Genomic DNA, 9,484 nt, shown 5'->3' on the forward strand with positions numbered 1-9,484 from the left:
ACGTGCTGGCGGAGCAGCACCGTGGGGCAGCAATGCAGAGCCTTGGCGCGGGGCCCCGCAGGAGCCGTCTCCCCCGTTCGCACCAGTGAGCGACTGTTTTGACAGAGCTATTACTCACCCGTCAACCTTTTGTTCAAGCTGACCAGCTAGTGCCTGTCTGAAGTTTTGAATAGGATCAGATCTTGGAACCAGACACACACGCATGCACTCACGCACACACACACACACACACACACACACACACACTCATGCAGGCACAGAGACGTGTGCGGCCTCACTCGCCTCAAAGCCAGTGCTCCAGGGCTGGTGGGCAGCTCGTCTCTCCCAAATCCTCTCTCTCAGCTGAACAGAGTCACGGGGCCCTGGCCCCCCCAGCTGCCTGCATGCAGGACGGCAGGGTCTCAGCCTGCCGGCTCCTGGCACTGCTGGCCTGCAGCCTTCTGGCCTGGAGGGTGGGCGAGACAGGACCTGACCCGCTGGAGAAGCTGTCCCCGCTGGCTCTGGGGCACCGAGGTAACTGGCAGAGGGGCTGGGGGGCAGTCTGCTGTCGGCAGCCGAGGGATGTCTGGCTCTGGAGTGGAGCAGGCCACCTCAGGGAGCCCCCTGGGGGGCTCCTGAGCACTGTCTCAGTGGGGACAGGGTAGATGTCCCCCAGTCCTGCATCACGTTCCTGGCTGCCTGCACTGGGGCCAGGCCAGGTGCTTCCCAGCTGGGCAGGGGATCTGTGCTGACACTGGGGGCTTGGGGCTGGTGATGGGACCTGGGGCTGGTGATGACTGTTGGAGATGGTAACAGGGGCCCAGGCTAGCGATGGGACCTGGGGCTGGACTGGTGATGGAGGCCTAGGGATGGTGGGTTGGGGGGTGCTGGGGTTGACTATGGGGGCTTGGCGTTGGCAATGGGGGGGTCTGGGCTGGCGATGGGAGCCCACGGCTGGTGATGGGTGCCTGGGGTTAGTGACAGGGGTCTGGGCTGGTGGGGGGGGGCTCAGGGTTGGCAATGGGGCCAGCCCAGTGTGTTTTGGAGCCTGGGTTAGCAGAGGGCTGATAGGGGTGGGATGGAGGCAGCAGGTGCTGGCAGCCCCCAATGCACCTGACCCCAAAGCCATCGGGGGGGCCGGATGCGTTCCTGGTCTCAGTCTGCCTGTGCAAGGCGTGGGGCTCGGCAGGCCAGGCCCCCCCAGCCCCTGCCCCCTCTGTGCTCCCTGCCCAAAAGTGCTTTCTTTTCTCCCCTCTGGTCTCCATGGAGACCCGGGTGCCTTCCCGTATCCCTGGTTGCTGGCTGGCGGCGGGGGGCCCCGTTGCGCCTGGCTGGGGCTGTGGGGCTGGCTGTGACAGGGGCCCCTCAGGGCCCCACTCAGCCCCCAGCCCTGACCCCCTGCTCTCCCTTGCCCTCCCAGCTCTCAGTATGAAGGAGACCTTCCTGGTGCTCTCGCTGCACAACAAGCTGAGGAGCAAAGTGCAGCCACCCGCTGCCAACATGCAGAGGCTGGTGAGCACCCTGGTTACTCACCCCCCGCCAGAGCCAGCACTGCCCTGGGGGTGCCCGATCTACCTCCTGCCTGTGCTCATGTTGGAGGGGCAGCCCTGGCCTGTCAGCAGCAAACAGCAGTTAATTAACAAGCTAATGAAGCATAAAAGCCCCCTGTGCCTCCTCCCATGGCTAGTGTGGGGCCCTGGGGAGGAAGGTCTGGTGCAGCCTGGCAGAGATCCAGCTGCAGGGCATGTCCCAAATGCTGCCAGCCCTTACGCACACTGAAGGCAGGGCTGGTCCCCTGGCATCCCCTGAGTGGTCCCCAATGTTCCCTGATGGTCCTCTGATGTCCCCCACTTGCCTCTGATGGTTGCTTGACATCCCTTGGATGGTCCCCCAGTGACCAACCCCTGCATAGTTCTCCGATGTCCACTGATGGTCCTGTAACATCCTGGACTGATGTCCCTGACACCCCCAGCACTCACACCCCAATGAGGTAGGTTTGGGCCCACTGCTTCTGCCAGCTCCCTCAAGCAAGCTCAGTGGGACACAGCAGGGCTGCCCTAGGGACCCGTCACAGCTATTCACAGCACACTACAGCACCAGGGCAAAGGGGTGAACAGCTCAGCTGCAGCTTGCCCAGCAGCTCAGCTATTTTGCTAGGACATAGAGAAACCATGCCCAACTTGGCTGGCCGTTCCCCGCCCAGGATGGCCACCTTGGGGAGGTGGGGACCAAACCCAGACTGGAAGCAAAAAGAGCCCCTGAGCGGTGAGCACGAGGCCCATGGGAGGAGCAGGACACAGCAGGCCTGGCATGTCCTGGGGTGGCCATGCAGGGAGCGGGTCTGGGCTGTGCCACCCAGCAGGCTGTGGGCTCATAGGCACTGGCCTCTTTCCTGGAAGGACTGGAGTGAGGAGCTGGCACGGCTGGCGAGGGCACGCGCAGCCAGCTGCCTGGCAGGCCCTGCTCCATCGCAGGTCCCTCACGTGGGCTGGAGCGAAGCCCTGCTGCCAGTGGGCACCAGCGACTTCGGTGACGTGCTGCAGCGCTGGTTCGCCGAGGGGCGCCACTATGACTACCAGGCGGCGCGCTGTGCCGGGAATGCCACCTGCAGCCATTACACCCAGGTGGGGCAGTGGCAGAGGTGGTGGGGGCACGGCGGGGGGTGGCGGGGAGACAGCGGGATGACAGTGCTGGCTCTCTTGCAGCTGGTTTGGGCCACGTCGGGACAGCTGGGCTGTGGCAGGCACACGTGCGCTGGGCGCCGGGGCCACAGCGAGGCCTTCGCCTGCGCCTACTCCCCGGGGTAAGGGGGCACGGCTATGGCGGGGGGTCCCGGCTGTGAGTGGGCAGGGCTTTGACCCAGCAGTGGGTGAGGCTGAGCACCTGGGCGGAGCCTCTGCCTGGAGTGGGCGGGACTGGGTTGTGTGGGTGGGGCCTGCATGGGAAGGGGTGTGGCTGGGTAGTGTGGGTGGAACCCTGCCCTGGGTGTGGGTGGGGTTGAGCAGTGTGGGCGGAGTCACCTGCATTGTAGTGCAGGGGGCCCTAGCCTATGAGGAGGCGAGGCTGGGTGTGTGGGAGGGGCCTTGCCCAAGCAGTGGGTGGGGCTGGGAGGTTGTGTGGTGGTGGGCGGGGCTTGAGTGTGTGGGCAAGGCCATGCTTGATGGTGGGGGGAGCCATGGCCAGCCACAGCATGGTGGACCCTGCCTTGCTGCCCCTTGCTCTGGCCCTGGTGCCCATCTGGGGGTCCCCAGTGCCCCACCAGGTGTGACAGGGCCATGCCACATGTCCAGCCTCTATGTTTCTTGGCAGGGGCAACTGGGAGATGAACGGGAAGATCATTGTCCCCTACAAGAAAGGGGCCTGGTGCTCGCTCTGCACCGCCGGGCTCTCCGGCTGCTTCAAATCCTGGGACCATGGCGGCGGGCTCTGCGGTGAGTCCCCACTGCCCCCATGCTCACTGCTGTGCTGGGGCACCACACACACCCCAATCTCAGGCACAAAGCTGGCCCCTGACAGCTGCACATATGTGTGTGCTCTCTCTCTGCCCAGAGGTCCCCAGGAACCCATGTCGCATGACCTGCAGGAACAGCGGGCACCTCAACATGAGCAGCTGCCAGTGCACGTGCCCCCCAGGATACACGGGCAGGTACTGCCAAGGTGAGAGGGGCAGGCACACTGTACAATGCCTGCCTGCCCTTGCCTCTCCTCTTCAGGCAAGGACATGGTAGACCAGAATGAGCTGGACATCATCAGCACAGTGCACGCATGTGTGTGGGGCTGGAGTAGCGCATGGATGTACTGGTCAGTGCAGTGCATGTGCATGGTTGCTGCAGTGCATGTGTTTGTGGTCAGTGCAGTGTACGCGTGTGTGGTTAGTGTTAGTGTATGTGTGCATGTGTGATCAGTGTAGTGCATGCTTGTATGCAGTCACTGCAGTGCATGCATGTGCATGTTTGGTGAACTGCATGTGTTTTGGTCAGTGCAGTGCATGTTTGTGCCTGGTCAGCGCAGCACATGCGTGTGTGGTGAGTGCAGTGTGCATGGTTTATTCAGTGTATGTGGTAGGTCACCAGTTCAGTGTGTGCATGTGTGCGGTCACCACAGTGCACGTGGTCAGTTCAGTGCACATGTGTACATGATAGCACAGTACATGTGTGTGCAGTGCCCACTCAGTGCAGCATGTGGTGCGTTGTAGAAATGCCACAGCCTGCAGCGTTGTGTGCTGGGACAGATGAGGGTGTCTGAGCCAGGCTGGCCCTGCCACAGGCTGGGCCAGGGCTAATGCTGTCTTTTTTGCAGTGAAGTGCAGTGTGCAGTGCCTCCATGGGAAGTTCAGGAAGGAGGAGTGTTCCTGCCTCTGTGACATCGGCTACAGTGGTGCTGAGTGCGGAAGTGAGTCTGGGCCGGCCCATACTGCTGAGGCCAGCCAGTTCAGGGTCACAGCAAGGATCTCCATGCAGGGACCCTGGGCGCTGGGCTCAACACGGCTAAACTGGGTGTGCATGGGGCCAGAGGGCCCATCTTGGCATGCAGGGTGCCAGGGTGGGCAGGGACCCACCTGCGCCTGCCTGTGTCCGCAGCAAAGATTCAGTTCCCCTTCCATGCCTGCGACGTGAGGATAGATGGCAACTGCTTCATGGTGTCCCCTGAGGCTGACACATACTATGGAGCCAAAATAAAGTGCCAGGTGAGCCCCCAGCTTTGTGCGACAGAGATCCTACCCACCAGGACAGCTTCAAAGCCTGTGGTGTCCTCCCTGCCATATGAGGATAGGATATGGGCCCAGCTGGGATTTCCCAGCTACTGACCTTTGCTGGCAGGGTGGCAGAATCTGCCTTGGCAATTATGAGAGATCCTGATGCTGGCGCTGCCAGAGCACTTCCCAGGTTGTGTCCATGCTTCCCTCCAAGCTCTGGAGGCAGCCCATTGACCCAGGATGTGCTGGGCAGCGTGTGGGGAGCCAGGTGCAGTGGTTATGGTGCAGGCGCCCAGCTTAAGGTGCCCTGCAGGTGTCAGGATGAGGTGCCCTGAGGCCAGCCCATTCCCTACATCCACCTTAATGCCTCCAATTCCAGTAGGTGAAAATGATATGACCAGTTCTGTGAAGTTGTGTGATACCATGGGGCAGCCACACAGGAGTGTCTCCTGCGTCCCCCTCTGCCTGCTACCATGGTTGAGAGCCACTGGTGACTAGCTGTCTGCACCATCATCCCTGCAGAGAGGGACTGATGGGCGTTTTACAGCCACCCCTTTACCATGCTTATTCTGACCTTCATCAGAGCGGGGTGGGCTCTGGCCAGCTCTGGGATCTCTGAGCAACTGCACCAGTTAGGCAAGGAGATCAGTGGGGGATGGGGAATGAACCAATCAGAAACCCATAGTGATATAACATGATGAGGATGCCAGTGGGTGCAGGGCCCCCATGCCAGGCAAACCAGGGCAGGAGAGGAGCCCTGAGTCACAACATGAGCCTTGTACTCCCTGGGCGTCAGAGGAAGCCTGGCTGATGGCAGGCTAACACCTCCAGCCAGGATGAGTCTGGTGTTTATACATGAAGTTCTCTGCTTTGTTCTCAGTTTTGTAAGGATCCCTGACATCCGACACATTTTACCAACTGTTGGGTTAGTGTCTCCGCAAGCAGCTGTGAGAAAGGCCCTATGGTAGCTGTCACGACGGTCAGAGCCCTGTAAATGGCCAAGTCTTGGACGAAATGACCTGAAGCCTTCAAGTAAGGCTGAACAAACCAGAAAAGCCTTGTTCCCAGCTAAGCAAAAGGTTTTGCCCAGTTACAAAGTTTGCCAGTTTTGAGCTTGGGCTGTTTTCACTAAAACAGGAACGTTTCTGCTCACTGACACATGTGGAGCATAAACGTCTCTCCCAACAGAGACCTTGTGGGGAACGCTTTGGATGCCTCCATCAAAACTAGTGGCAAAACTGAGAGCTGCTCTTAAAGCTTCAGGCAGCCCCACCCCCTTGTTCTGTGGATCTCTGCAGCCAAACAGTGTCACCTGGGGTTTATAGCCTCCCAAGGCTTGGTCTAGGTGCCCTGATGGTCATTTGCCTGGGAGGTGAAAGAAGGGACATGGGTTCCATCCCTGTAACAGTGGGGAGGTGTGCCCCCGAGCTGTCTGAGCAGCATCCCAGCATGGGTCCTCCTGCACAGAGCCCTAGTGGTGTTTGTTCCTGTAGCTGGCATGACCCACTCCATGCTTTCTCTGGGGAGCAGAGTAGCAGGCAATGTCTCACATGGCTGCCTAGCACAGATCTGAGCCAAGTTCTTCTGGCTGACTCGCTTGCTTCCCTCCAGGAGAAAGGGGCAATGTTGGCCCAGATCAGAAATCAGAAAGTCCAGGACATTCTGGCCTTCTACCTCAGCCGCCTGGAAACCAGCAACAGGGTGACAGACACAGATTTTGAGACCCGTAACTTCTGGATTGGTGAGTTACCCAGGCCGTGGCGCTGCCCTCTGAAGGGGCACAGGGGAGAGAGGAGCCGAATCCAGCGCCCCTGGGCCAAACAGCATCCCTGCAAGTGCCTGGCTGTGCTGTGGAGTCAGGGCTGTCTTCCTGAGCCAGTGCATCTGCCTGCAGTGCCAGCATCAGTGCTGTGCAGATGCAGTCTGGTGAGGGTTCACCAGGGCAGGTGCCAAGGTACAGAGCTGCTGCATGCCCCAGGTGCTGGAGGCTCTGCCACCCTGGCTCTCACCCTGGCAGGTCTCACCTACAAAACATCCAAGGCCTCATTCCGCTGGGACACAGGCGAGCCATCCTCCTTCACCAGCTTTGCTTTTGGACAGCCGGACAACGAGGGGTAAGTGCCTAGCCATGACCCTGGCTAGATCCTGCCCTTCTAGCTCCCACGAGAGACATAGCAGGTCTGGTGCTATGCAGTGTCTCTGCTGGGGCTGTGTCTCACTTGAAGCCCATGGCAGCCAGCTCACATTCATGATGTTTCCCTGGGCCTCTCCTGCCTTACCACCCTCACCTGCTTGGGGCTGCAGGTTTGGGAACTGTGTGGAGATGCAGGCATCAGCTGCTTTCAACTGGAATGACCAGCGCTGCAAGACTCGAAATCGGTACATCTGCCAGTTCGGTGAGTGGCCTGGTAGCCCTTTCTGCCCCTCGTGCTGTGCCCATCTCCTTCCTCCACAAGGAAGGGGTAGACAGTTTGGGTGAGCCAGAGCATCTTCATCAAGGTGCAGAGCCCTGGAGGTGCCAGCTTCCAGCTCTGCCAGGGCTGTCCCCCTCAGCCAGTCATGCTGAGACCCCTCAGGCCTCTCTGGTGTGGGGAACACTAACTCTCTATTTGCCTTTGCAGCCCATGAGCACATCTCCCTGTGGCAGCGGGACCCCTGAGCGGGCAGCCCCATGCCTTGGCCAGTGCTGGCTGTAGCACCAAACCCTGACCATGGCTCAAAAGGACCCTGTGACTGCTCCCTGCCTGGCCCACGCAGATACCTCCAGGGCTGAGGTCCAGTTCAGCTGGGCTCCCTGGTGTAGGGGGCAAAGGCTGAGGGGTAAGCATGGCACTGGGACCTACCTAGATGGGAGCACGCTCTACACCAGCACTCTGTCTCCGTCACACTCTGACAAGCCCCAGGGCAGGGAGACTCCTAGCCTGGTGCCTGCAACAGCCAGGTCCACCTGGACCCATGCCCTAAATTGGCAGCCCAATTACATCCAGACAGCAGCCGTGGTGCAGTGAGGGGCTGAGCAAGGCTGCTGGATTTCACAGGCCTTGGCATGGCTCAAGGCAATGGCTGGACTTGGCTCAGAGCACCCTGCAGGCAAGATACAGCCAGTGCCCTGACCTGGGTGGGAACCAGCTGGCCTGGCACCACAGTTCCTTATCATGTGCTGTGTGGGTAATAAAGACCGTGTCTCCCTTTGGAAGTGCAACTTGCCTCTTTTCTCATCCAGGCCCATTTAACTCTCTCTGCTATGGCCTGGATTCCACCTGCATGGGGGTGGTACTTCCAGCTCCATCCATCTGCAGAGCCTCAGGGCAGTACTGGGCACTGGCAGGGCTGGCCATCTCTGTGGATATTTAAGGTGTGTGCCTGACTGGGCAGAGCACTGCATGGGAAAACCCTGGGACCATTTATACCCCCTGGAAGAGGAGTGTTGGAGAAATCTGTCCTTGGGAGGCTCTGTGATCTCTGGTGAGGGGGAATGAGAGCCTGCAGTCAGTTTATGATCAATAGTGTGTGCCCTGCCAGGCTCATGCTGCAGGGAGGAGCAGGGACCAGCCTAGCTCATGGCTCAGTTCATGTCCCCAGTGCCCCCACAGATGTTCTGGAGGGGTGATGTTAGCTGAGATTTGCTGCTTCCAGCCCCAGCCCTAGACCCAGACCCAGGAAGGCCCCAGATGATGGCAAGCAGTGTACTGGTGCAGGCCTGTGCCCCCAGTGACAATGGGTGTCTGTGATTGTGGAAGGTCCCCCATCTAGGGGGCCCTTAAGGGACAGTGAGGTGCAGTGGCCCTGGTTGTCCAGGAGGCTGGTCATGTCCAGCACCCCACCTCTCTCTACGTGAGACCCTCAGAGCTGCAGGAGGAGGAACAGCAGCAGGACCAGGTTGGTGTGATGGGGCTGGATCATATGTTGGGGAGGGACCCATAGAGGATGGGGATCCTGGGGAGCCAGAAATGTCCCCTTTCTTGTTCTCCCAGGACAGTCATCCCTTTGATATCTCAGTGGTGCTACATGTCAGCTGGTTTAATCACTTGGCATCTCCAGCCAGGCAGGGGAGGGATGGGCTGGGGTAACAGCTCCCAGCCCTGATAAGAATGTTCAGGAGGAGCCAGGAAGAAGCTGTGTTTCAGGGCACAGTTTCAGTGGGAACAAAGAATGTAGGACACACAACAGAGTGCAAACACAGGGAAAGGAATGGGATGTCTCCCGGGGGACAACTGCTGGGCGTTGGCAGTCGAGGGGCAGGGTCAGTACATGGTGGGCTGGGGAATGAGTCAGGCCGTGGGAATCTCAGGGCGAATGGCTCAGTTGCAAAGCTAAGTGGGCTCTGTGATGGAGGGGTCTCAGCAAACAGGGAAAGCAAGGCTTTGAAAGGTTCCTGCTCAGCAGTCGGCCCTAGAGTCCTTTCCCACAGAGTGGGACATGGCTCAGAACAGGAACACAGCTGGCTCCAGGGCCAGAACAGTCCTGGAACAGCACATGGTGCTCGCAGGGTTCTGGGGTGGCTGAGGAGTGCAAAGGGAGGATCTCTGGGTTCTTCCAGCTGCCCTGTAGTGAAGGCCCCACGTGTCTCTTAGCCAGGGCGCTCTGCCCAGTATCCAGCCCCTGCTGATGCAGTGCAGGGAGCAGAGAGGAACCCCAAGGCTCCCTGTCCTAGAAGGACTGTCTGCCTGTCCAGCTCAGCATGAAAGCACACAGTGGCTCTCACAGGCAGAGAATGGTGCTTGCATGGAGCCTGCTGTGGGACTGGGGACCACGGAGCATCCTGCTGTGTAGCTCGAGGTGCCTCCACAGTGAGATAAGGGCAGTGCT

General features: G+C 59.8%; 1 protein-coding gene across 1 annotated transcript; it reads left to right on the forward strand.

The window, feature by feature from the left end:
• The first annotated feature begins 383 nt into the window (after window positions 1-383).
• Window positions 384-7,831, forward strand: LOC106484498 (C-type lectin domain family 18 member A-like). The gene is made up of 12 exons (XM_067302845.1): window positions 384-513; window positions 1,400-1,491; window positions 2,379-2,603; window positions 2,685-2,782; window positions 3,289-3,410; window positions 3,529-3,636; window positions 4,279-4,371; window positions 4,560-4,666; window positions 6,287-6,416; window positions 6,693-6,789; window positions 6,980-7,071; window positions 7,297-7,831. The coding sequence occupies exons 1-12, from the start codon at window positions 384-386 to the stop codon at window positions 7,332-7,334; spliced, it is 1,332 nt and encodes a 443-aa protein (XP_067158946.1). The 3' UTR covers window positions 7,335-7,831.
• The last annotated feature ends 1,653 nt before the right edge of the window (window positions 7,832-9,484 follow it).

The sequence above is a fragment of the Apteryx mantelli genome, chromosome 10 (genome assembly GCF_036417845.1).
Source record: "Apteryx mantelli isolate bAptMan1 chromosome 10, bAptMan1.hap1, whole genome shotgun sequence".
NCBI classification, from domain to species: domain Eukaryota; kingdom Metazoa; phylum Chordata; class Aves; order Apterygiformes; family Apterygidae; genus Apteryx; species Apteryx mantelli.

Bases quoted from the DNA above. Each gene is read 5' to 3' on its own strand.
- LOC106484498 (XM_067302845.1), top strand. From the start codon at position 384: ATGCAGGACGGCAGGGTCTCAGCCTGCCGGCTCCTGGCACTGCTGGCC. The intron at 3,411-3,528 runs GTGAGTCCCCAC...CTCTCTGCCCAG, and splicing joins CCATGGCGGCGGGCTCTGCG to AGGTCCCCAGGAACCCATGT. The intron at 6,790-6,979 runs GTAAGTGCCTAG...TTGGGGCTGCAG, and splicing joins GGACAGCCGGACAACGAGGG to GTTTGGGAACTGTGTGGAGA.